The sequence below is a fragment of the Agelaius phoeniceus genome, chromosome 5 (assembly GCF_051311805.1).
Source record: "Agelaius phoeniceus isolate bAgePho1 chromosome 5, bAgePho1.hap1, whole genome shotgun sequence".
Lineage (NCBI taxonomy): Eukaryota > Metazoa > Chordata > Aves > Passeriformes > Icteridae > Agelaius > Agelaius phoeniceus.
Genome location: NC_135269.1, coordinates 7,278,047 through 7,306,039, shown reverse-complemented (window position 1 = coordinate 7,306,039; position 27,993 = coordinate 7,278,047). Strand labels below are relative to the sequence as shown.

General features: G+C 41.2%; 1 protein-coding gene and 2 long non-coding RNA genes across 6 annotated transcripts in view; 1 reads left to right on the top strand and 2 right to left on the bottom strand.

The window, feature by feature from the left end:
• Nucleotides 1-27,993, top strand: part of WNT7B (Wnt family member 7B) — a 94,927-nt gene that overhangs the window by 46,389 nt on the left and 20,545 nt on the right. For both annotated transcript variants that reach the window (XM_054631563.2, XM_054631562.2), the window contains exon 2: nucleotides 5,578-5,804. In XM_054631563.2, coding sequence (XP_054487538.1) covers nucleotides 5,578-5,804 — 227 coding nt within the window. The remainder of the gene's footprint in view (nucleotides 1-5,577; nucleotides 5,805-27,993) is intronic.
• Nucleotides 64-16,098, bottom strand: LOC129119511 (uncharacterized). 3 transcript variants are annotated; one of them, XR_013182279.1, is made up of 5 exons: nucleotides 10,286-16,098; nucleotides 7,626-8,352; nucleotides 4,430-6,323; nucleotides 1,232-1,290; nucleotides 65-498 (listed from the first exon to the last, which is right to left on the bottom strand). It is a non-coding gene; the product is annotated as an uncharacterized LOC129119511 (long non-coding RNA). The 3 variants fall into 3 exon arrangements; XR_013182278.1 differs by having other exon boundaries at nucleotides 64-498; nucleotides 1,232-6,323; XR_013182280.1 differs by having other exon boundaries at nucleotides 64-1,290; nucleotides 4,582-6,323.
• The window catches only part of LOC143694085 (uncharacterized), a 106,762-nt gene continuing 102,916 nt past the window's right edge, over nucleotides 24,148-27,993 (bottom strand). Inside the window, exon 7 of the long non-coding RNA XR_013182275.1 lies at nucleotides 24,148-24,218. This is a non-coding gene — a long non-coding RNA (uncharacterized LOC143694085). The remainder of the gene's footprint in view (nucleotides 24,219-27,993) is intronic.

The following is a 27,993-nucleotide window of genomic DNA, read 5'->3' as shown; positions in this document are numbered from 1 at the left end:
TCACCTATGTTAGACAGTCTGTCTCTACTCTAAACCAATCCAGAAGTGTCACCATCCCAGCAGAAGATGGAGGACAAGAAGAAGAAGAAGGAGAAGGACAGGACATGCCCAAATTCCTCCATCTTGCCTCTTGAACCCCCATTCAAAACCCCCAAAATTCTACTTTTGCACCCTGTGATAAATTCACTACCATTCTATTCAAACCCTTGTGGCTTGTAACCCTTCACACAAAGTTGGTAATTGTTTCCATGGGTTAAAATCGAAGGCACAGGTGTCTTTGACTCCATGCCAAGGTCTCTGAGCCCCCTGCCAGGGTTTCGAGTCCTCCAGGGCGGTCAGAGGAATGTTCTGGGTTCCGACAGCCCCCAGGTCTGGAGCCCCAGCAGAGGGGAGAGCAGCACAGGGCTCAGCCACGCAGCCTTGCTGGATTTCCTCTTCAATCACACATGTGCCCAGCATCAGCTTCCCAAAGCCAGGGTAGAAAACAAAACTGAAAGCCTAAACAAATGCATATGGCATTCAGAGCCCAGGACACTCCTGCCAATTTCTGCAACTGATACGCACTCAAAATATTTACTTAGGAATTCTTAATTAAGTCAACCATTTGGTAGTGGTGTACGGTTTCAGATGTGTCGCAATGTCACCACAAAATACCTCGGTGGCTCCTGCTAACAAAGAACCCACTGTGTGGATTTTTTTTTTTTTTTGGTCAGAGATGGTGGGGTAAGTTTTCTGTACAGTGTGCCAAAAAGCTGCACAACTCCTCTGCTGTTAATGGGGTTCGTGTGGCTAAATGCCTTCATTCCTTGCTGAAAACAAACCCTGTGCCCAACAGCAGTTTCAGGTGAATGTCAGAAAGCAGAGCTGGGGTGGGATCGCAGTGACCCTACAGTTGCCTATCCAAGGGCTTGCAGCAGGGCTGGCTCAGTGGGAAGTGTGTGCTGTGCTGTTGTGCGGTCAGGAATGCGAGTGAGGGACGGTGCTGGAGGAGAACATGTTCTTGACACCAGTCCTGAGCTCCAATAAAATGTAATTTGCCCAGGGAGCACAGATTGGCAGAGGATTTTTAAAGCAACTGTTTAGTTTTTTTTAACCAAAAGGTTGAAATCAACTTGACTAAGTGTTTCATCTGTATGCAATGTGTTGTTGGTTTAATCTTTTATTTTACATCTTTTATCATGTATTTGTCAGTATGGTATATTAAGCTCCCAGGAGAAATCTCAGTACTCACCTGTGCCTGTGCAGGAGCTTGGGGATAACTCCAAAGATTGGTCAGTTACTGCTCTTCATCTAGAAGTAGACAGTTCTGTTTCATAATTTTATCAAAATTCAGATTCTTTTAGCAAGAATAAAATTTAAATTTTTTCTTCTCATGTGCTTGTACAGCTATCCATTATAAGGATTTACTTTATATATTTTCCACTCCTGCAAAGACTCTGTAAACTGCAGTTCACATGATGAGCTTCTTATATGTAAAATTAATCAGAAGTTGCAAGGACATGATAACATATGAAATCAATGAAATGACTCGTGCTCAAGTTAGGTGAATGCTTGCTTTTGCAAATATAAAATGGAGACTCCAGCAAGCCAACCAGGAGTGAGGAGAACATTTCTCTTCAAACAAGCAGTTCTTAAAACTCAAGTGGCCTTAGTGCTTAATTTCTGAAGCATTTCAAAGACCTTTACTTTTATGACTCGCTTAGAATATCTAATAATTTTCATTTAGCTTTGTGAAAAGGGGAACTGGAATTGCTTAGGTCCTAGAGAGGAGATACAACTGTAACAGGAAATACATTTGGAAGGAGAAATTTCTCTTTTTGTGACAGGATTCATCTGTCTTTGCATAAGTAAGCAAGCATTATTTCAGAAAATAAGCTGAAACTTGTCTCCCACCACTGTGTTTTTCTGCTTGCTGTGACACAGTCCTAGTTATTTTTTCAAATGATAAAAACCATGATGTTTCAGAATTCTTATGCGGAAACCAAGCCCTCCAAAATCTTGTTCATCAGGTGTAATTTGATGGAAGTTTGAACTGCAAGGTCCTATCCAAGCCCAGATCTGATGGGGTTTTTTTGTTTGTTTCTGTGTGGGTTTTTTGTTTGTTTGGTTTTGTTGGGTTGTTTGGGTTTTTCCTGTGTTTTTTTTTTTTTGGAGGGGTTGTTGTTGTTGTTTAAATTTGGGCATAACTCTGTTTATAGATATTGCTCAATTTCAGTGCTGGTGTTTCCCTTGCATTAAAGGCATAGGCATGAAGAAATGTCAAAGCTCTCCATATGCCAGGGGCTAGTGCCGATTCCTTAGGAAATGTGCCATTATTCCACTCACTCTGTTTATCTGGATAAGCCATGTGGATGATGTTTAATGGAATAGCCCATGTGGATGACCCAGCAGAACAGTCTGAGCTGTGTGGAGACTGTTGTGGCGCAGGATGGTTGCAATTACTGTAAACTGCACCAGAAATCTTAACAAAATGCCAGACTCAGGAGTTTCTGGTGATAAGAATCAAGGCAATTTGCACCACAGAGAAAGATTAGATGAAAGAGGATGCCAAAGTGTGGCATGGAGGATCTGCCTTTTGACAGCTATAAATTGGAGAAAAAAATTTAGCCTTCAACCTGCCAAGGGGCAGGAGCACATCACAACCCTCCCAAATGTGTGATGGATGCACAAACTGAGGGACGCCGCAAGAAATAGAGGAGAGGAAGCTTGAAATGCTGTTGGGTGCATTTCTTTAATAAAAATAAAGCTTTCCAAAACCTCAGTTTCATGATTCAGCATTTCTTTTGGCAGTGTAACAATTTAAAAGTAGGCTAAACAAGTCTGAGGGAATATGCTGGTAAATTCAGGCCAGAGAGGGGGAAGTTTCTGGAAGTAATAGAAAAACCAAGACCCCTTCCACCCCCAATAATTGCAGTTTAATTGTTATAATACATTTCACAAGCACACAATAATTATAATTCTAATGACATGAAACCCTCACAATACCTTCTGAAGCAGGTATGATTGTGCTTATTTTCTGGATGAATAAACTAACTCACTGTGTTAAAATTCTTTGACCAAGGTCTGCTCCAAAAAACAATGGGAGCCCAAAGAATATATTCTTTAACCTAATTATGAGACAGCAGGGACATGTATGAAGGAAGCAACTTAACTGAAAATTATATGTTTAGAGGCTGTGGCCAATTCTTGCTTTCCTTTGTTTTGAAAGTCGTAAGGTTTTTGCTGCTCAACTTGAGAATAGTTAGTGGAAACTGTGGAAGCCCAGCAGCTAAAAAAAAAATTATGTCAGGAAGTTATCACACAGTTTTATAATTTTTTTAATTTTTAAAAAAGTATTTCTATAACACACAAACAATTTTTTAGGTGTAAGTTTTGCTAGCAAGTTGGTGGCATAGCCTCAGTAACTTGATGGCCATCAGGCAGCTACAAGACCAGAACTGTGTGTCTTGTGCATGTGCCAAGCATCAGATGGAATTTTGAATGCCTTGTGCATGTCTCTTTCTTAGGAGCCAGCCCCAGATTTGCTCAGGGCTGGATTTTCCTGGAAGGGTCAGTGTCTGAAGCATCAATGGAAATGGGTTACCAGGTGGGAAGGTCTTGCAGGAAGCCTGGGCATCTGGTCTGTCCCAGGGAACTGGGCAAAGCCTGGTGGAGGGGATGGGACAAGAATGGGACACAGCATTTTCGTGTCATCAAAGAGTCTGTGTTTCTGAATTTGACACATTATCTATTAAGGAAAAGTGCTTCCCTTTGTATTTTAATGAATATTTTCAGAATGTCCATCCTACTTCGTGTGGAAAGTGGATGAAGTCAGAGGGAGAAGGGATCCATAACCTTTCAAAGAAAGTAAAACTTATATTTTTCAATATGGAAAGTGTGTTATTTAAAAAGAAAGAAAAAAAAGTGCTGATCCTTTCCTCTGTGATTTTCATTAGCTTTTGAAGCCATAACATAAAAGTCATAAGCCACTGTAAAAAGAATCTTGTCCCTGTATCAAACATAATACTTTTTAAAGATTATCACATCTCTTGGAAAGTCCTAAAGACATCACTATTTAAATTTATTATTTTTCTTTTTAATTTGAAAGAGGAGAAATACTTTTTGCCAGAAATAAAACGTTAGCTCAAAACCTGCATGAATCTCAGGGACTCTTGTTCCATTTGATGCTCCAGCTTTGTTTCTCAGCATCCAGAGGAACACAAATTAAAGCTGCAGGTCTGAGCACTCCTGCTCCAGCACTGGGAGTGGTCAGACTGGAACTACCTTTTGTTCTTACTTCTGTTTAATAGGCAGAACAACAGGGCAGGCACATGCTGGGTGATCCCTTACTTCTGTATCCATAACCCCCCTCCACCACCATAAACAAAAACCCACCAGTGGTGAATTTCTCATGGGTTGTTAACTTTGGAAAAAGTGCAAAAATACCTACTAAAGGCAGAGTGGATCATCATGGAATTTCCATTCCACTGGAATAGCAGTATTTCACCCTCCTTGCTCTGGCTTTACTGTATTCTATTGAAATGACAAAATGAAACACTCTGATTTCATTGAAATGCAGCATATATGTAATCTTGCAGTTACCTTGTGATGAAGTTGACAAATTCCTCTATAATTCTTCAATTTTGTTTAGTCAGCATTTCCCCAAGGGAGCATTTCCAGTGGGAAATTTTTAACACCAAGATGAAAGGCCTAGGCTGGTGTTCAAGGTGGGAAGGATCATGGGCAGTCTGTTTGTCCAGAGCCAGCTGAAGCATCTCCACAGGCATGGAGGGTACTCAGTAGATGTGACCAGAAGCATCACTAAACATGTACCCATCTTGTCCTATTTTTTCAAAATATTACCATTTAAAATGTAGGCTGTAAAGATGTTGAAAAATGAGCCTGTGAAGATGTTGAAAAGTGAGCTGAAAAATGAAAAATAAATGTGCTCAAGTGAAAACATATGGCAGGTGCAAGTTATATGCAAACTTCCTAATGAATTCTGAAAATATACTTGAATAATGAGAACTGCAAATGTTTCTAGCCTGGATGGCACATATTAAGGATAACTCCTATGTGCTCCATGATGTTTGCCAGATCTAAAAGCACAGTTATGCTGGTGAACTTCATTAATCATTCAATACCCTGAGCATAAAAATGGGCAAGAGTGTTGGTAGCGTCAAGTCATTTTCTAAATCGTGCTTAACAGTTTCAAATGAGAGGTGAATGAACTGGCTGCAGTAACTAAAACACTAATTCTGAACCTGCATTCAGAGATTTGTGGATGATTGCCTATCACTATATTTCAATTTTAAATAAGTCTTTCTTTCCACATCTCACAAGCTGACGTCTCTGTGTAGGACTGAAAACAAAAGTGCCAAAATTAAATTTCTTTGTTTCTTCTGGCACAAACCAGACCAGGAATTACTGCAAGATTTCCAGGCTGCTATACCAGACCAGAGACACTGTGCCAAGTTGGCATAATTACAGGAACTCAACCTCTGACCCTTCCCCTTTTGCACAGCACCCCGCCAGCCACACAGGAGCACCCGCTCACCTCAATTCGGTTATAACGTGTCTTTCTGCTTTTTCCTTCAGAGCTTTGTCATCCGTGGTGGCTTTAGGAGCTAATATAATCTGCAACAAAATCCCAGGCCTGGCCCCTCGGCAGCGCGCGATCTGCCAGAGCCGCCCTGATGCCATCATCGTGATCGGGGAAGGGGCACAGATGGGAATCAATGAGTGCCAGTACCAGTTCCGGTACGGGAGGTGGAACTGCTCTGCTCTGGGAGAGAAAACAGTCTTTGGACAAGAGCTTCGAGTAGGTAAGGGTGTCTCTGTCCCTGCAGTGCTGTAGGGGTTTGTTTGGGATGGCTTTCTCTTACCTTTCCCGCAAAGGTTTATAACCCTCGGAGTTCAACAGCGATGCTTCCAGAATAATTGTGTGTTTCCACTCAGTGAAAAGTCACTGGCAAGAGACACGGAGTCTCCAGTGATCTGTAGATGAAGTCACTCATATCTGTGCAAGTTCAGGCCCAGCAATGGCCTCAGTGCCTGCACAGCCATCCAAGGTCACAGCCCATGAAGAGTATTTCCAACTGCTGTCCTGTTACACGTTGTCATGATAACTGTGGTGAATATCATGGCCGATCAAAAATTAACTAAAAGCAGCTCAGAAAAATCCCTCTGGGTGGATAGTTCCAAACAGAAGACTGGGAAAGGGAGGGGGACAACATCTGAAGGAGAGATAAGATACTCATAAGCAACAGTAGTTCTTGCTCTCTTTGTACTGGAAAGAGGTAACATTGTCAGTCCCCTCTTGATCTCATGCTTCAGCTGCAGGCCTGAAAAGACATGGGAACTGGGCATGAAAGATATGTAAATCATGGAGGAGCAGTTAGCATCTTATCATACATGCTGAGGGGGTGTCAGCCAGTTAATTATTCTTTGTTCAGACTTCCCAGAAGCTTAAGCAATGGAAGAGTCCCAGATAATTGATGAAGTACTGTGCATACAACACTGGCCTTCCAATAAGTGGCAATGATACATTTTAGTGTTGCTATCATGCTGCAAAGAAAATACTGCAAGTGATTTGAGGCAGGAAACATAGTCAAAGAAAATAATACATGGCCTTGGCCTGACAAGCTGCTAGCTGGCAGAAGTTAAATCAATGCCTTTTCATTTACCCTATGTCTGGTATTATTTCACAGGGGAGATTATGTAAATTTTTTCCAGGAGTGAGGTCACTATTTTCCTCATCATCCAGCAGGGTATCCTTAACTTATTCCTGACCTTTTCTCTCTCCCCCAAGGGCTGCCCACTCTCCTGTCTGTTGCTCTGGGTTGGGATAACATGTTGTACTGTGTGGCTCTCTCAAGGGCACTCAAAGTGATACCATCCAGCTTCTCAGTGGGGTTGTACCCTATTCTTCTTTTATCCCATTTTTCTTTGGGTGGTACCTCTTACATTCAATGGTTTGGGTGAGTCTTGTGCTTCCAATACAGCTGAGTGTGGTCAGACATAAGGTCTCATTACAACTGTATGAAAAAAGGCATAACATTTAATTTCATCTGTGCAAAGAGGTGTTGACTCACATGGTGCTTTGGTTGTTAGTGATGGTCAAGATGTCAGGGTTTTTTTCTGACACCCTTGTGAAACGAATGCCCAAAACTGAAGTATGTTTGGGTCAACAAGGGAACTGAATATTTTTTGAAAGAACATCAAATCTGAGAGTCTGGCTGAGGTCTGGTTGCATTAAGGACACAGTGGTTCAGCTGTGAAGTGTTGTAAGGGAATAAATCCTTTGGCATTGGGCAATTGACTTATGTTTGCAGAGGGTCTGTCATATTCTGTGAGCTTTACATTACATTCTCAAGGCATCATATTCAGGGATTAACCTAACTTTTGACTTCTACCTTCAAATTTAAATGAGCCAGGAAAATATCTAGTGACTTGTCTTGACTATTAGAAGCATGGTCTGGTCCTCCTTGGCCGGTATTATGGTTGCTTAATTTTGGTTGGTGACCAGAATTATGTTGCTGTCAGAAAATATACATCTGCCAAGCATTCTGTGCTTCTTCATGCTCTGTTTTCATCTGCCAAAGCTTGCAGGCATGCCCTGACCTTAGATAAGTGAGTTGTCTTACCTTCTGTGAGATCCCTTATGGCCTGAGAAAGGCCACACTGGAGGGTTGTACCAGAGTGGGTGTCATCTCAAAGCTTTCCAGTGAAAAGGCTTCCACCACTTCTGCTCTCCTCTTCAAGCTCAGGATCTTGTGCTGCCTCAACATCTTCACCACTGTTCTCGTGGGTAGCAATCCTCTTCACCAGAGACTCCTTTCATCCTCCAAAACTTTGCAAGTGAGGGCAGTTCAAATGCCTAAAGAGGACAAGTCGTAGTTTTGCTTTCAGTCTCAATGTTTCTGTGCAAAGTAAAAGAGCTACAAGGAACAGAAATTATTTGTCATTAGGATGGACCAGCTATCAGGCTGGTCAGACTATACAAAGTTGTAAAAAACCAGGGTTTTCTTGAGCCACTGTTCAAGCCATATTTGCCAAAATGTTTGCCAGATTCTTGACCTGTTCACTGAACCTGGGTGGTTCCTTGCAAGTCTGAAATGACTGAAGTGGAATTTGGTGGGTTCTTTTATGGGTTAACCCAAACACAGATGAAACTTGGCTGTTGCAGCTGAGTTCTGCTCTGACATTTGTTGGGTGTGAAACCACACAGACTCTAGCAGTTGCAGAAGGTTTACATGACCCCTTCCAGCCGAGCCAGATGAGTTCCATGCAGGTCTGTAAAGGATCCCATAATCCACAAGTCTTTATTTCTTTTATTAGTGGGGTAGCACCCAGAGATGATGAGGTCAGTACCTAGGAAAAGGATAGAGTTTAGGAAGTAGTGCTATTACACTAGCAAGGGGGGAAAAGGTAAAAAATGGACAAAGAATTAAAAAACCCAACTACTTAAAAGTACAAATATTCACATGTGTAACGAAACACACCCATGTCTGACACAGAAACACTAAACCAGCCATTTGGTTCTTCCTGAACACACTGGAGAAAGGACTGAAACTAAAAAAAGACAAGCATGTTTTTCACTTCACCCCAAAGGAAAGCTTTGTCCCAGAACCCCTCGGGGAGCTGAACACTGAAGATGAGTTATTCAGGTCTCAGGTAGGGAGGGACAGTAAGCAGTGATAACATATTAAACTCTTGCTGCATGGGAAGGAGAGGAGCTACTCTTTAGCCACTGACCAAGACTCTACCACCACACTGACAAGTACAGATTTATGGTTATTCTAACTTGTATTTTGATGCAACACTCCTCCTTCAAAACTCAAAACAAACACTCACCCAACGTGAGGTTTCTCCAGCAGATGTACATCTCTTTCTACCATCACCTCTTGGGTGCCTTTGTGTTCTAACTGTGCATGTCTTCCACCCACCACCAAGCCAGAAGACATGACACAGGGACACATGTCCCCCCTGGTGATTTCTAGGGATCCTGCTGTGCCAGGAGAAGTCCTCAGTTCATTAGATAAACTCTAAGATGGATCAGTGAGGGGTTATTTATTCACAGAGGTACTTCAGTGAATGAGGGCTGCACCACCAATACAGTACATGGAATCTATATTTAAAAACAATTGAAATAGTCCAGAGGATGGAATAACAGTTGTAGAAATCATGGGGCATTCATGTTGGTGTGAAAGATTTATAACAGCCAGACATAAAAGTGACAGAGAAATCTAAATTACTAGCATGAACAAAGGCTGTAGCATGGGATGAATTTGCCAAGCATTGTGTATGCATAGCTTATTTTGATATATTTATAGCTGGGAACTCTTCCATAGTCATGCCACCCCCAAAGAAAGTCAGTCCTGCTCTTACTTTACTCATGCTGTCCTTGTACATTTTTGTATTTGTCACCTTCCTGCGTTCATCCCTAGTTTTCAGGCCAGCTTCTCACATACTCTTCTGTACTCTCCACTCATTCTTCTTGCTTTAAGCCTCTTTAAAGATTGCCTCTTAAACAATTGAGTTCAAAAATTAAAAATTAAATATTTTTATTCTAATTAAAAATAATCATACATCAAATGTTATTAGTGATAATCACTGTTGAAAGATAATTGCCCTTCCAACATTTTGAAAGCAAGGACCCTGATCTGGAAGAGTAAAGCCTCTGGTCCTGTCAGGTTATTGATACAAAAGAGCTCCAGCACTAGGTCTCTATTCCCCCAAATGATGGGCAGAACAATTTGTCCCCTACATGCCTCTGAAAGCTGCAGATCATTAATAGCATTGAAAGCAAAGAACTCCCCCCAGAAAAGTCAGCAGTGCAGGCTCTGCAGTAGGAAGTCTGAATCAATAACAGAAATGAAACCTACTGTTGTTCTTTGACAGTGGATTATTCTGGCTAATCATTTGTGCATTGACCCTTTCCACTGGAATCCTTTAAACTGAAGTGCTTGTGAACAGGCAGCTCTTACCAGTGCTAAATCCAGGGCAAAACGGAGCTGTTCTGGTGTTTTGGAACATATATCTGTCAAGATATCCAAAGTGATCTGTACCTGTCTCCTTTGTCAAACTCATGATGTGGAAAATGAGCAATGATTTAGCAATATTTGGCTGTGTCACTGGTGCAGTGATTTGGAAAATCATTAAATTGGACACCTGACAGGGAAATATTAACAAGTAGGCCAAACTAAGGGAGTTCTGAAGTTGGTTTTTTTTTGTTTGGGGATTTGTTTGTTTGTTTGTTTTTTGTTTTTTTTTTTTTTTTTTTTTTTTTAATGTAATGTCTTACCCTTAGTTTTGATCTGTAGTTTTCTGGTGCGTTGAAAGGATGCCTCTGAAGGGAAGTTACAGCTCTGCTTGCCAGGGGAGGTTGAGGAGAAGAACACCTTAAGAAGTTTCCTGTCTCTTCCCATTCATTTAACTTTTGATCCACTCTCCAGGCAAAAGGGGGGAAGGATAGGAGAAACAAAAACCCCACAGTTTAAGCAACAAACAAAATCTGTGCATGGATTTTATTAACTCCCAGGTGAAGGAGACTTTTGGCAAACACAATCAGAACAAGAAGTTAATTTCACAGCTCTCTACAAGCATGCACTTGTACATGTGCACACATAAACGGGGAAGAGGATGGATAATTCCAAACAAAAGACTGGGAAAGGGAGGGGGACAACATCTGAAGGAGAGATACTCATAAGCAACAGAGATTCTTGCTCTCTTTGTACTGCAAACAGGTAACATTGTCAGTCCCCTCTTGATCCCATGCTTCAGCTGCAGGCCTGAGAAGACATGGGAACTGGGCATGGAAGATATCCAAGTGATGGAGTCATGGAGGAGCAGTTGGCATCTTATCATACATGCTGAGGGGGTGTCAGCCAGTAAATTATTCTTTGTTCAGGCCATATATAGGCTAAATTAAATTTGGATTCCACATATGAATCCAGTCATTTTTATTCTGGGCTACGATGATGGTTTAACCGGGATGCCAAATGTTCATAAAAACTTCCTACCAAAAATGGGAGGAGTAGACAGGCTCATTATTCTCCAAAAATGGATATTTGGGTCCAAGCAGATGGATTAATCTAGCACAGTAGTGTCTACTGTGGTATGAGTTGGCCAGCTTGGGAAGCTTGGCTTTCAGTGTGAGCAGAAAACTTGGGACACATGAAGATAGGCGGCATTCTTAGGAATGCTTTACAACCATAGCTGTGCTTTAATGCTATCAGCAAGTCAATAAAGGGAACCATAAATGAATCCAGACAGTTTGCTCAAGTAAGTACATTGCTAGCTCACTTTTTGCCTTTATTTTCTCCTGCCAATTCTTTCTCTGCTACTTTATGTTCTCATTTTCAATTTTTTAAAATCGATTTATGTTGTTTGTTATATGTTTGTTAAGGCTTAGTAATATTCATATATCAGGTTGACTGTATGTTTATTATTCTAACATCTGCGTATTTATTATGGGAAAATCTATCTTTACGAACTTGCACTATATCCAATAAAAACAATATGGGGGAAAAAGAGGAATTGTACAGCTGGAAACAATTTGGAGGGGGAAAATGAGTTGGAATTAGATTATTTTAAATATGATACAGAGCAGGGTACACACTTCACCGACGGAAAGGCAGTAATTATCTTTGTCATAGCAGTAGGTGCTATGATTGGTTTAGGCATTTGTCAGCTATGGGAACCTCAATTGCACAGTGGCTTTTGGACCTAAAGTGGAAAAATTTGGGGTTTTTTGTTGTTGTCTTATAGCACAGGCCCAGACAACAATGTTCTTTGAGCATTCAAGCAACAGAGCAGAAATAAATCTGTTTTCAGTAATTTGAACTGGATTTCTCTGTTGGTGCTAGGATGTAGTAAAACCCTTCCAGTGTGAGGGGTGGCTTCTGAGGGCATGGCATCAGCTTTCAGCTCCTAGTGCAGCAGGCTGTCTGGGGTTCCAGGAGAGAGGTGCACAGGATGCATTCAATAGGCTGCAGTCTGTGCTGAGGATGTGTGCAGCTCCAGAAGATGATGTAGGACCAAAACAAATTCTGTCTTTATTGCTCATGTAGCCAACTTGGGGTGACTGCTGGTGTCCATTTCCCAAGATGCCACGTGGAGTCATTGCATTTGCCTGTTTGATTTAGTTAATCTATGAATACCATGGCAAATTTAATGATCTGTGGCTTAAGCAAGCATAACTCTTAATAGAAGCACAGTGGTGCATAATAAGTTGTATTTTTCTTGGTTATTTGGAGAGGGAGAGTATTCTCATTATTAGCCTGAATGAAAAAAAAAGGGTAAGTGGCTGGCAGGTAGAGACAGGCAGTAAAGAGATAAAACCCTCAAAATCTGTGGAATTCCTCTGCATGTTCATTTTGCAAGAAAGACTTACACCCTGCAAACAGTCTCTGCAAAGCCTCCCCTCAAAATGTCCCAAACAGCACTTTTATTTTCACAAGTGCCATGTTGTTGCTGGAAGGAGAAACCAAAATATCTTTAAGGAGGTGCAATCTATTCGTTCTCACTTATTAGCTCTATATTACTGCTATTATATAGTATTATATATTCCTTTTATTGGAAGGATTCTGGTGTGTCAGGGACTGTCCCACAAGTTGCCTTACAGAGGTAGAAAGGTAGAAAGGCCATGCTGGAGCTGAGCTGCTCCACACAAAGCCCTGTGTGCTGGGCTGAGTTACTCTACAGGCAGTGAGAAAAGTCCTCGAAGGCAGCCTGTCTTAGCAGAACAGTTTCCTCAGTGCACTTCATCTCAGCTGAAAGCTGAGCACTGGGGAAAAGGGGTGATAATGCAGCAATAACAGGGCAAAGTATGTGAGAGGGCATTTCAGTTTGCATTATCATCTTTGGGGGAAACCGAGGAGTTGGTTAAACCGTTCATACTTTCTTACTGTTGAATGTTGGATAAGCTTTTCACTATCACAAGTAACAAGGTAAGGCAGTAACCCAAACCAGAATAAGAAAATAAACCCTCCCAGCTGGTGGTAGCTGAGGTTGTGAAGGAGCAGTAAAAAGGTTATGAAACCCTTAAGGTGCTAAGAATTTGTACTTTTTAAACTGAGGAGACAGGTTATTGTGGGAGTGGTAGGTTCAGACTCTTAATGTCTGTCACTTGGATGTTTTTAGAAAAAGGAAAAATATCTTTTTATTCTAAGAAAGTACTGTTGTTTTAAAGAAATATCCTATTTTGACAGGATGGAGGATTCCCAGCTTGGTGAATCAATTTGAACATTTGTGGGTGATAATTTCTCTGTGTTTTAAAAATTTCTTAGATGTCAGAACCTCAAAATGATTCAGGGAGGCCTTAGTAATGTTTTCAAAATACATTGTAAATCATAGGATAAAAGACAAACATAAATGGACGGTACCATTTGTAAATTGAGTTGGCCAAAATAAATTTTGTTTTACTTCACTAGAAAAACTGTCAGTTTGCCACACTAATTTTATAATCTATATTTCTTTGTCTCCCTATTAAAAAAATAAAAGCATATATAGTCTACAGCATATAATAATTTCCAGCCATGAACAGACAGATGTTTATATATCTCAATTTATCTTCTCCACTTCCTTGTCTTTTTGTAAGGTTTTACTGTGTAGTTCAAGTATGGCTCAATTGTATTTTCTTCTTCCCTCAAGGATCCTGTGTGTGAAGAATAGTATAAATCCTCCTAAATTAAAATGTTGTTGTTGCCATTTAAATATTTACCTATTTGGCAGCAGACTTTCTTTAAAGGCAGATATCCTCATTCCAAACACAGCACTAATATGGTAATACAATTACTTGGTGAACTGTGTGTGGCTTGCAGCTGGATGGGGAATGGTGGTTACTGATCTGAATGAAATCTGGAATTTCCATTCTAAGGAAAGGGCTTTTGTTTCATTCTGTTTCATATAAAACTGAAGATTTTCTTGGAACAGGTGCTTTTCTGTAGACATTTTCAAATTTAAATACACTCACATACCTGAGTGTGAGCAATTTCATTTTTGTTTTCAGAGCACTTAATTTTAAATTTGTTCCATGCATTGACGTAAATTAATGCCAAGAACTGTAACTTGGGAGACTCAAGTCTCTGGATCTCCTGAACTCTGCTCTCACATGCTTCCATGAGTATTCTGGGATGTAAGGGCCCATTACACTGCACAGCTTGGTAGGAAACATCATATAGAACAACACATTTTCTTCCTGTGACCCTAAACCTCAGATCTCCTGAAAAACCAATGGACTGACAAGGGAGTGGGGTTTAACACATCATTTCCATGGTTCAGAACTAAATGGACCTTTTTATTGTATGGAATTGCTCCATTTAAGTGTCAGTATGGAAAATAAACATTTTTTGGGGGAGAGGGGTGGGTACTCATAAGTTTTGGCATTTGATCATCCTGCTTGGGTGTAGTGGAAAGGGGGCAGGAACACATGATGGGGCCTTGGGTCTGTGATGATCATTTCCTGCTCAGCACAAAAATCCTCCTTTTCTCTTTTAGCTTTGTCTGTATCTATTCAGGGTAACATTTTCCATATTGCTTTTCTGGTTTCCCTTGGGATGAGTCAGTCAGAGGTCCTGTGGAAAAGATAGTGTACAAATTCTGGGCTATGGTTTAGTTGAATTCTGTACCAAAGTTTGGACACAGGGCTGACTTTGCATAACAGCTTTAAGCTTGGCATTTCCTTACTTCCAAGTGCCTCCAAGGAGCATTAATGTTCATTTAGTGCCATTTTTTAATATTTTTATTGCTGAGTATAAATGTTCCATAGCATGCTGACTCATTAGTTACTTCAGCATCCCAGTCCTATTGGTCAATGACTTAGAATGCAATGCATGCTTAAGCCAGGAAGGCAAATGACATTAAAAGTCAAATAAAGTGGGGCTGGACTCCATCCAAAAGGACAGAGGCCAAGTCCTTGTCCTATTGCTGTCAGTAGAAATTTTGCCACTGGTTTCACCAGAACTAAAAAGTCTCCTGGCTTTTGGCTATGAGCAGAATTTGAAAGTGAAGCTGAATTTCATAGAAGGATTCAGCTAAACCCCAATTAGTTAAATGACAATCAACCATACAACATTTGACTTTTTAAGTACAGAGCAACTTTGCAAACAGGCTGGTGCTGCCAAGCCTTGCCACTGCAGGGGAAGTTCTTTATGGAGGGTGACAGGGAGTGCAGGACAGCACCTGCTGGTGTGTGATGCCTTAATAACTTAGGGTTCCAATGACTTTGGAGATTCCTTGAGCTTTTACTACTGTGGTTAAGTGTGTTGTCAAAACCTCTTCCCTAGAATTACAGATGATAGGTTTGGTCATCTAGCCCAACCTCTACACCAAGCAGGACAGGCTAAACATAACATTAGGCTTCAGAGTTACATGTGTAGCAGCATCCCTCCCTTTCCTCCTCTGTTCTTAGGGATAGGTTCTGTTTGGTAAACGATCTGTTTCTAAATTGAAAACTTGAAATGCAGAGAGAGGCATGTACAAACATTACAAAAAACACTGAGTTTGTTATCTGCACATTTTGGTTTGCAAACAAATATTTTAGCATTCAGGATTAGACCGCTGATCCATGCAGTTTGCCATCGTGCCTCCAGTCACGAGCAATTTCTCTTCCTAACAAAGTGGCTGGTGTATTGCAAAATATTACATCTGACAAATACCTCATTTTCTAATTGACAAAATTTCCTTCGTGCGTATCATGCCTGACCTTTTAGCATTGGATTAAATTGTGCATGACTGTAGTTTATTTCTTACTGATGTTCATACTGTGAAGAATAATATTATTGTTACTGATAGAAGAGGAAAATTGAAAAAAGAAATCAAGCAAGCAAGCAAGAGAACTCTATAATCTGTTATTTGGAGACTTGAAAAAGTGAATCAAGCATTCTAAGGTAGTCATTCTCAATATTCAAACTGGGAACTGACTCCAGCAGTGCTTTTTTTACCCAATACATGCTTAACTTTAAACCTTCCATTGTAAGTGCTATTAAAGAGGCTTTGAAAGCCTCTTTTTAAAGGCAGAACAAGTGGTTTGCAGAATACAAAAGTCATAGTAAAAGCCAGCATGCAAGAACAAGCCGAGGATGGGTCCTTCTGCCCATCCCAGATCCACTTGGAGTGGGTCTAGGGGAATGCTTTTAGCCACAAGTGTAGTTTGCTGCTATCTACAATGCTCTCTCCACTGCAGAGGTTCAAGAAGTTCACATCCCTATTCTGGGATTGTGTGAGAAGGGTGACTCCTAAGACTTAGCTGCTGTTAGCTAAATGGGCTTGAATTACTGAGGTGTCTTTTTGGTTTGCTCTCACCCCAGAAGCTCCCTGGTGCACTGGGAGAAGGCTCTGCTCTCTCTAGATGGGAGCTCAACAGACATGCATGGAACTGCTGTAGACTTTACAGCTTTATTCACAGTTCACTCATTTCTTCACCAAAATGTGGAACCTGATGTTCTGTCTGATTCAGACTCCAGCCACCTTGTTCAGAGGAGATCTCCATTTTAAGTCCCATCAGATATCGTCAGTGCAACCTTGCAGTTCCTGAGGGGAATGGCACAAGAGGTTCAAGTGGTTTCTCTCTGCTGCTGAATTAAAGGGTTTCAGACAACAAAGGCAGAAAAATGAGGAGCCCCTTCCTCACTTCTTTTCTTTGGCCCAGTTTCACATCACACAGCTCCAGGCATTTGCTTGAGATGTCTGAGATAGGAAACTAGTCAGGCTGTTTTCCTTGTATGGTCAAAGAACAGGGAGAAACACTTCCAGAGGGTGATTTGCATCTTAATTTGACTGCACAATGGTCCCTGTTGCCTATCCTGGGAGTTTAGACTCTCTTAATACCTAAATTCTAGTTGTGTTAGAAATTTTTCCATTTCTATGTACATTGTTCCTCAGGGGAGCATTTGGTCCTCTCATAAAGCCCTACCCGTTTCCCCACATGGCAGACATGGAAACTTGATCCCTATTTAAAGTCCTACCAATTCTTAGTACTCAATCACCAGTAGTACCTGCAAAAGTTGTCTTAGCTGAGGACTTTAGGACAATAGTGGCAATAACCAAAAATAAATGCTGCAACCACAGGTGTAGCTCCACCGCTGCTCTTTGGAAATTTAAGAATTGGGAGTCCAAAATTACCACCAGATGGTGCACCTATTTAGCAAGTGACAGAGACATGTTCCACAAAAAAATGGAAGCCACAGCGTCCAGCAACCCACCAAGTGGCTTCCCCTGCTCTTTATTCTCAGTTGTGATATAAATTGAATGTGTTTGAAACATGGACCTGCAGGTCATACTATCCTGTTACACTTAATATGGAGTGTGTTTTCAATCTGTGTAGTGGAAGCCTTTCAACTCTCTGGCTAGGGACGTGAGGAAGTGGGAAAGAGTGAAGCAGACCTATAAATGCATGTGGAGGGAGAGGGAAAGAAAAAGGGATGGGCCAGAAGCAGGAAAAATCAGTAATGGTGAAGGGCAATGACAGGATCCAAAATCCAAGGTGGCCAGCACAGAGCACTGGTGCATTCCTGCTTTAAGTTGAGGCAGTTCTGGCTATCAATGGTGAGCACCTGACAGTGCATTTTTGAAGGATAATCTTGATGTCTATATTTTGGAAACTTGCTAATGCCAGTACCCCCGGCAGAACCAGAGAGGGTATTTCATTAAGGGCCTAATAAAGGTGGTAAACTTTCCTAAACAGTCAGGTGGGTTTTATTCTCTGGCTGCTTCTCATTCTTAAGCATTTGGGTCCTCCATACTCGGAGCAGGATTAGCACAAATTGACAAGCATATATTTTCTGCCATATCTGTCAAAATACCACGATTCTTTCAACCATCAGTACATTATCATGTGTAGCACATGAGCTGGTGTCAATTTCCACTCTATTTCTTGCTTTAAAGAAAATTCCAAAGTAATAACTAGGTTCCTGGCAATCCTGTTTCATGAGCCTCACAAAACTTATGCAGAAAAAAAATATTGTGTCTCAGTCCTTTGCTTTGGTGGGTCTTTTACTGCTTTCTGTTGTTATGGTGTCTTTAAAATTATGCTGTAAATAGAATTTAGTATATTGCTAAGAATGATTAATTAGATTGCTCTTTTAGTTACAATTTCACCAGTGAAAATGAACTGAAAATTTCCTGAGTGAAAACATTGGAATATTCTTTAACTCAAGCAGTATTCACGTGGAATGGATAAAATAATTTTTCATTTTCTTTATCTAAGCTGAGAGGAAGAAATCAGGTTGAGAAACTCAATACTATTCCCTTCCTATCCTTTTTCACACACCTGTGTCTCCTAGTTCAATGTAAGAACAATCATTTTATGGTGAAAGCATGGACCAGGAGATAATGGACTTGTGCTCTGCTCCCAGCTGTGCTTTTTTGTGTGATCTTGGGCAAGTCACTTCATATCTCACCCTCTGGAAACTAACAATGACTAATTTCAGTGAGGAATTGAAATTATTGAGGATTAACCTCCACTTAAACATTTTGGATATATCCTCAAACAAAACTGGTTGCTGATAAAGTCTTCTTACTCAAAGAGGAAAGAGAAAGGAAAAGAATGAAATATCATGGAGGAATTTGGTCTTCTAAAAAGTGAGTCCAGGCCTGAAAAAAAAATAGTGAAAAATCCCAGTAGAAGAGGCCTAGTAGGATTATTAGCTTAGTTTGCAGAAGAAGGAAGTTTGAAAACCTTATGTAATTGTCCACTCAAATTTCACAAAGAGAAAATACTGAACTGGTGTTCAGTACTTTCATGTAACAAAAAAGGGACAGAATAAAGCCCACAGGGAGAGTAAATTCTGGTTATTTATTGTATGTGTGCTGTGATTCTTTGGGTAAATCTTCCTGTCTGTGTTCCCTCTTTTTCTAGCTACTGGTGCACATCCTGACACCAGAGATGGGGCGTTAACAATTTTCCCCCTTTCCCTTTCTCTTTCTCTTTCTCCTTTGTGTCTCCCATTTTCTTTCACTTCAGCAGTTCAGTCATGCTGAAACCAAGCTCCTTTCCCTTTTGTTTGCTTTCCCCTTGTCCACTGATCAACCATCTTGATTATTACCCTGCAGTATTAACTATAGTATAAACAGAAGCACTGAGCAGGAGATTTAGCTGGGTTTTCCCTGCCCTCTTATGCAACCAAAGGTTCTGCAGCACTCCCTTCTTGCTTGTTTTCAGGGATCAGTGGCAATAATCCACATACTGGTGACACAATGAGGCATAAGCTTCACTCAGAGAAGGCAGGACACTGTGTTTTGGGAGACCCTGGACTACTGTGCCAGAAGGGATGGGCATGGAAAGTTTGAAAGGTGGCAGCCTACCCTCAGAGCTGAGTGTCAGGAAGATTGCTGATGGGGTTTTGCACATCATGAAAGCATTTCCATGAATACTGTCTTCTTCTTGAAGCTGGATTCAAAGTGTCTGCATGGAATATCTCACATAGCAGCATGTGCATGCTGTCAGTTTGTGCCAGCCAGAAGAACATGACATCATGTGATAGACAAAAACACTACTTGGTACCATATAGCCCAGCCCAGAACTTTTCACGTGAAACATTTGTTTTGGTTTGGTTTTAAGACATTTGCCTTTCTAACTGGTCCATTTTAATTAGAGCTGAACCTGAACCACAAACGATAGATTTGAACTTTCCCAGAGTTCAGCGATGTTCAGATCTGGCTTTTGGTTTGGCCCATCACAAAGACAGGGGTCAGCTCCAAAGTTCAGATCTGGAAAGGAGCTGCTGGAAAGTGGGGGGCTGGAAAGATTATTTAGTGAGACCCATTTCTCACTTTAATGGGGGATTTGCAGTAGAGACACTTGCTCGTGGGTTTTAGGAGCAGTTTTACATAAGCAGCATCTCAAAGACTGGTATTAATACCAACCTATCTATTGAAATACTCATGTACAGCAGAAAGGGCCTTGTTCCTCCTTTTCTGGTCATGAAGCCTGGATCCTGGTCTGAAGCTGGAGTACCTTAAAAACCTAGAAATTTTTCTTCTTGTTTTTGTTTAAAACTCAAAAACTCATCATTCCTTTCTAGGCTATACTGCTTAAAAACAATTGACTGTGGGCTACAAATTTGATCATTTTATTCTCATAAAATGTAGTTTTTTCAGCAGGTAGCTTGTGGGGTTGTTATGGCATCTGCCATTTGTCAATCTCGTGCAGGTTTGGATCCCCATTTTAGGGTGAGCTCGCTCAGTCCATGGCAAGACACAAATAACACAAATAATAAACAGCAGCCACTTGTCTGCTAGATCAGATAACCTGACCCCAGTGGGGTCAGCTGCACAGTCTCAGATGAAACATTGACTCAGTATCTGTTATAAGTCCTGAGAAGATTCAGATAAACCTTCCTTGTTTATGTGAATCTTGTCACTTCCCAACTCTTGTCAGGACCAGAAACTCCAGAGCTGAAAAAACAGACTCTGCTCTTGTGATGCTTCCAAACTCATTTTGCAAACCAGAGAGGTTTGGATCAGAATCTAGACTTTGTGTATTTATCCAAACTTCTCTGAGCTCTTTACTCTTTTAAATCTCTTTCATATGTGTGATCTGTGCTGTGTCTTGCTCCCTGGGGTTACAGATGTGACTAGCAGGCAAGGACCCTTTAAACACCAAGAAGGGTGGACATCATTTCTTGACCGTGTCTCTCCTCTCAGCGAGATGTACAGGCAAGCCAGATGTATCAGAAAGGTGAATGCAGCCACATAAGCAGTGTGAAAGAGAATCTGGAAAATATTTAAGCAAATTCAAAAGCAAGTCTCAACCCAGCCCTTCCACCAGAACTTTCTCATTTGCTTTCCACAACCTCTGAGCTGGGAGAGAGGACTGCAGTGACTTGCAGGGTTACTGCCCAGCCTGTCTGCTGCAGCCCAGGAGATGTGACCTCTGAGCAGAAATAGCAGAGCACAGACACATGCTGGGGGGCTGCCAGCCCAGCCCCTCTGCTGGAAGGGCTGGGTGGAGTGGGCTAAAGCCACTGTGGCACATCTGCTGCCATGGGAGATATCCAGAGAGTGAGAACACCCTAAACAGCCACATAACACTCACTGCTGTCTCCTCTTCCAAACTCTGCCCTGCACCAAACCCATGAAAGCCCCCACACCTACAGGATGGGTCACTTGTGACAGTGGAGTTTGACTTGCTGAGTTGGTCCTCTAAGGTATCCTGCCAGGCATTAGAAACCATGCCAGGAATTTATGTGAGCAACAGATTTGTAGGACAACCTTCATACCTTCATCTTCCGGGAGATAATCCAACAGCAGTTCCCAGCAAATGCAGCAAGAACCTCTCTGCTGTGCTCCTGTGCAGAATTTATACAGAAGAAGAATACAGAATTATATGCAGAAGAAGACAACATTCTGGTATACTTTTTGATGCAAATTATTTTTCCTTTTTTTCGGTCAAACATAAGTCTTTTGTCTATGCTTATGCACTTCTTAAGAAGAAGGCCACCTTGAAGAGCAGAGTCACCAGACAAGAAAGCATAACAATCTCTGTGCCTGGAAAGTGCTGTCCTGGGCACACAGGAGCTGTTTCTCCATGACCTGAAATGCTTTTCAGACCTCCCAGTCTGGCTGGCACCATTTCTCAGTTTGAGTAGGATGCCCTCCATGCTCACTGCTCTTACCATGAAATGTTGTGTAGAGAAAGGTATTTCTAGAGGTCATTATTTCACAGTTATTTGACATAAGGCTCATCTTGTATTGCTGTTGCAGTGAGAACTAAAAGGACAAAAATAAAAGGACAGTCGTTATTCCATTTCATGATATTTGTCTGGATTTAGATTGAAAGTCTGAAAGAGAATTTAAATACATATTTATTTATTTATTTATTAGACCCTTCCTAGGTCACATAGATGCCTAGTGTATGTGATTCAGTTTAATAAAAGATACTGCTGCTCTTCATAAATCTTACTTTGGAAATGTCATGACAAAGTAGAATTAGCACTTTATATAAACTCATCCTAATTCTGTACTTGACAGAACCAAGTTAAAAGATGCTAAAAAAAAAAAACCAAACCCTAGAAAAATACACTAGAAGTTATGTTCAGAAGAATGTCTTTTTTCTAATCAGTGAAAGCAAGAAAGTAATCTCCTGGCTTTTCATGTAAAGAAATCTTTTTTCCTCAGTCAGAATCTTTTAAGGGTGGGCTCTCCTTTTCTAAAACCACCATGTCCCTCCAGCAATTACACAAAGATGATTGCTGCCAGCAAAGTTGGAAAGTCTCACTGTGCAGGGAAATCTGGCTTAACTCTGATGGGATAAGTTTAGACTCTCCCTTTCCTTGCCTTTTCTACTGCCAGTTTCGGGGCTTCCCCATGCAGCTTGATACCTTCTGGGAGCCTTGCTTTTTTGGTTTCTAACTCTCTCAGCTCTTGGTGAGGCTGGATTTTTGTGCCAGCCACATGGAAAATGCTATGTGGAAGAACATCTAAAAGGCAGGCTTTTAGAGCCAACACCCTGTTGCAGATTTAGCTCTAGGTGATTAGCTCTTGCCATTATAGATGTAAATTATTTTGTGTCCCATACACATTAGTCTGAAAGCAGTATCTCATACTTGATAAATGTCCTGGGCTACTCTTGCTTTGTATGTGCTCCCAAAAGGAGGTTTGTAGATTTATATCTATCTATCTATCTATCTATCTATCTATCTATCTATCTATCTATCTCTCTCTCTCTCTCTCTCTCTCTCTATCTCTCTCTCAAACATCTGTGTGGGCTAACATAAAAAGTGAGTACAAGAAAAAAGTCTACACTGACAAACAAAATATCCAAAATACCCAGCTTGAAGTTGCACCTGTCTCACTAGTACTCAAGAAATGCCAATTCCAAATTGGGATGTGGAATCCCTTGGCATCTCTCTGAAACAGAACAAATAGAACCTCAGCAATTCTTCTGGGAGGACATATTAGGTATTTTTTGGTCAGTTATTTTTTCCAAATGAAAAGTAAAGGAGGGATGTTGGTCCATGCTAAGCAGGTGTGGCACGTGAGGATGTGTGTGAGTGGGAATGTAAGGAGTGGACTCCTGCAGCCATGGCTTTCTCTGGCAGGCACTGGGATGCTGAGCATTGCTGTGCCAGATCCCCCTGTGTCTCTGGCAGTAGATGTGCAGGTCAGTCCTTTATTGAGCAGTGGAAGAGCAGAGCAGAGGATTCTCAGTCCCATCACAACTGCTCCTCTCTGGGAGGGCTCCTGCCCCACCATGCAGCTCCGTGGATATTCTCCCTGGCTTGAATTTGTATTTCAGTTGTTGCTTGAGAAGATTCCAACTGAATTGCTGTTATCTCCTCACAAAAATAATCCAGCAGGAGGACAGCTTGTCCTCTGGATACATACCTTAACCTCCTCATGCCTCTGTAAAAGAGAGGTAATTATCTCTCTTTTCTCAGCCCCCTCCAGCTGAATGATGTGTCTCCTTAAGGCAAGGACTCCCTCTTGCAGAAACAGATTTGTGTCTAACAATAATTTTATCCAGGTATAGCTCAGATATTTGTAATTTAACAATTCTGACAAAGTGGCACTGGCCTATTCATAGGCTCTGCACAGAACATTCAGGTAATATTCATGATTTAACTAAACTACCTCAGGGAGCAAGATCAGAAATTTTATCTCCAGAATATACAGAAACACATCCACAGACACTCTGGCATGCCCAGTATAGGAGTTTGGGGCTTACAGCAACCCATAATTCATATGACCCTTCATTCACCCATAATTCAGTGGACCCTTTAGAGGATTATTGTTCCTACAGCAAAGGACAGGTATGGACAGTGATTTAAAAAAGAATAAGGACATGACCACCAGCCTTGGGGATTTGTTATCTGGGCTAGAAATGACATAAGGTAATAGAGGAAAAGATGATTTGATGCAAATGGCAATGCAGATTTATTTTTATAGAGGTACTCTTCAACACAGTACAATTATGTCAGACCACTGAGATGATTTAAGTTAATTAAAATAGTGACCCAGCAAAAAGTCCACTGAGAAGGTCTGATGCTGCATGGCAGTGGATTTTTGATACTCATGAGTATAATAGAAGGAATATAGACAGAGTATTTGTGAAATGGGGTTCACAGCAAAATCAAATACAGTCACAAAATTACAGAATAATTTAGATTGGTAGGATCCTACCTTGAGTGCATCCATTCTGAACTGATTCACTCATGAAAGGCTCAAGCCTCTAAAATCTATGCACATGAAAATCTCAGTGGCTATGGTAGCCACCTCCTCTGCTCTTGTATCTCCTTAAACAGAACATAAAGTTTATTTGAAAGCAAATGTAGTTTAAAAATGTGATTGGTAGTACTGTCCTGTTTTCTTCTCAGGTTCAGAATGGAGATTTCTTTTCTGCATGTTTTTTCCTTCTATTTTTTATTATGGGGCAAGCATCTTTTCTACTTCTTAAATCCAAGTGGACAATGTTTCCCTTGCTGAGCCCCACACAGGTGCCTCAGAAACCTTTAACAGGCCATATTATAGTGCAAGAATACTATCAAGAGCAAACCAAAAAAAAAAGACAAAAATATGTGCCCACATAGTTATAGATTCCCTTCCCTTTTTTCCTAAATACTGCACTTATTTTTCTCTGTGAAATGCCCTTTAAGAAAGAGACTGTAATGCATGGTCAAATCCTACATAAGAGATGTTGTGAACAGGTTGAGGCAGTTGAATTATTAGAATATAATGGAATGGAATGGAATGGAATAGAATAGAATAGAATAGAATAGAATAGAATGTATAACACATCTGGTTCCTCACAGACTCATTTAATTTAAGGACACTGGTACACTTCAGAACACAGTTTCTCTGGGATGCCTTCAGGATTCCATGCTTTCTGGCAAGGGGTGCAAAGAACATTTTTAAACCCCAGTGCACTGGAAGATGTCTCCAGCTGAGCTTTCACACACTGTGACATATCAAACCTCTTGTCATCACTGAAAAGAAAAGGCACCAAACATTCATTAGGGAACCATTGAGCACCACAGTGGGACATCAGCAGGTCCAGAAGAGAACACAAGCAGGAGACAATCTCTCTGCTCCAGCCCTTGGTTCCCACATGCTGCTTTGATAGCATTAGCAGCAGCATTGTGGAAACACAGCCGTGTGTGACACACACACAGAGGCTCCTCTGAAAGGCACAGAGCATCTGGGAACTCCCCCCTCGTGCTCCTCAAGCCATGCTCTCGTGCACTCTTTAAATGTGTGCTCAGCACCATGTTCCCATTTAGCTTAGACAAAAATAAGCAGTGGTGCTTTGGGACCAAAACTCAATTTCACCATTTTCTCTGAAAATGCTTCTTGGGGCTGAGCTGGTAAGAAATATTTGTTATGGCAAATATACTTTTACAGCGGAGAGCACAAAAATTTCCTATTTCTCTGGGTGCTGCTAAAGATCATTTCAAAGATTACAGCAAGCTCACTAACCTCACAGAAACTGTCTCAGAAAACTTCACCAAGGGACATGTTGCCAAAAGACAGTCAAAAACATAATAGAATTATGCTCACTGGAACAGAAATGCTGACTATTGTTTAAGGTTGCCAGGACTTAACTGGATAAATTAGGGGGTTAATTAACTTTAAAATCCCTGTAAATCCTTGGAAGACTCATTACAGAAATCACTGTGGAAAGTAACACCAAGCCTTTAGAAAATACCCATGACATTCAAAAAATGTTTGAAAAAATGTGAAAAGGAGAGGCAGAGTAAGTATCCCTTTTTAATAGACATGCTTTCAAAAGCATATAGTGACAGCAAGAAGCTGCAATAAGGCTAGTGTGAAATAATTCTGGCTCATGTACAGCCCATTCTAAAATAAGATTTGACAAACCCACATGAGCAACAGAAAACAATCCAGTTGACAAAGCAATTCAAAACTGATGGCCAAGATCCTGGCACCTCCAGCCATAAAAACTTAGTGGGAGCCTGGAGATGAAAAATGCTGAGTAAGAGAAGAATCTGTAAATAAACCATTATGTCATATCACTACACATGCTCAGCTTTGAGATCTGCAATTTTCTCTGTCCTGGCCATGTGTAATTGAAAATACAGACAGCCTAGGAAGAAGCTGCTGTAATCACCCCTGCTCTAGCTCTAGTTCAACTTAACAGACCTGTATGGATGAAACAAAATTAAACAAGATTGTTTTCATTAGACTGTAGTAGAAAGGGGTTTAAGGAGGAAAAGTGAAATGAATGAGCACTGTAAAGACAACATTGCTGAACATGACCATCAGCAGGTTCCACCCCTGAAATTTCTGGGATATTCAGCCAGCACCACATTCATTGTTTGGGAACACTTCTGAGCACAGGTGCTTCAAAGGAACCTCACAACCATGGATGGCCATACCCTTTTTTTTTTAATTTAAGGAAGCTACACAGAAATCAATGAGTTAGCAGTAATTTGTCAGTGAGTAGGAGATGTAGAACAAAGTCTGATCCACTGCCCAGTGGAGCGGACTCCAGAGGAGAATACAAACAAGGATAATATTGAGAAGGCCAAGCACTTCTTGCCTCAGACTTCCCTAAGCAGGTGAATGGTGTGCAGATGGTTATAAACTTACACCATCAACAGAGGAACCCTCTGAGCTTGAGAGAGCAGAATTTGTCTGTGTTGATTGCTTTCCAGTTAGCTGTCCCTCATCTCAGAACATTTAATGGAGTGAGTGGTTGTCCTTACAGCCACTAGTGCTGAAAACTAGTGGAGAACTCTAATTAAGAAGAATTGAAAAGACAAATGTGTTGCCTTTGTACAAAAAAAAAAGCAAAACAAAACCACCAAAAACCTAAAAGAAAGGAATTGTAGGACCAATCAGGTTAACTTCAGTAAATGAAAAGATATGGGAACAAACTCCCATTTGTAAGCTCATAACTAAGAGCAAGGGCATGAGTAAGAGTCAACCAGGATCTGGCAAGAACAAATCACATTAAACCAAACTAATTTTCTTCCTTCTTGGGCCACCCAGGGCCTCAGAGGCAGAGCAGAAGCAGTTTATACCCTACATCTTGGACTTAAAGGGATCTTAAAGAAAAATAAGAACTTGCCAGATGGTTACAGACCATCTGGAAATATCTTGGAAGGTATTTATCAAAATGGAAAGGTGTGCTGGCTGGGTTTCTTGTGATCTGTGCTGGAGCTGGTACCAGTCAGCATTATACTCTGGACTTGACCAGGAGGATAAGCTGTGCACATTGCATTTGTGAATTATAGTATGTTGGGAAGGACTACAAGGAAGCTGGAGGAAGTTTGGGTCAAAATTGAACATGATCACGGATAAGTGATCCAGAAAAGAAGAAAAAAAGCCTTAAAGCAAAGAAAGAGGAGGCAAATCAGGAAGGCAAAGATCTGTACGTGGGAATGATCATCTGCGCAAACGCAAGATGAGAAACATCTGGAGGGAGAGCAGCTGCACAGAGGACAGCTGCAAATTGAGTAAAAGTGTCCTGCTGCTGTGAAAGGAGGAATGCTGGCAGGAACAAACAGGACTGCAGCACACAAGGCATATGAAGGGCTCCTTCTGCTCTGGCCCAAGGAGGCAAGGCCTCAGCTGGAGCCCCTGTCACATCTCCAGCACTGCAACTCCATCAGCCAGCTGGGAGAGCAGGGCAAGGAGCAGGGCCCTTGGGGTGCTGGGCAAGAGCTAACAATGCAACACATCTGGGAAGGGGTGGAAGGCTTTACAGATCTCAAAGCTGCTGCTAGAAGGAGGGAATAATCTGCTCTTGGCAGCTCTAGAGAAAGCAGCAGTGAGTTTGCACTCAGAAAGACAATTTCAGGTTAATATTAGTGAAATACATGCCAGGAAGGGTCCTAAGGTACTGGGCTAGACCCTGGAACCTCCTCTACTGAAGATCCTTAAGAACAGGAACAATAGAGATTGTTCAACAATAAAAGCTGCTGTGAGGAACATCTGTCTTGTTAGCCTATGTCAGAGTTGACAGAGTAGAGATCCTCCTGAGTTTTCTGCTCCTCTGCCTTAATTTTTCTGCCTGCACGAAGTGGTTTCAGTAGCCTTTAGTTCTGA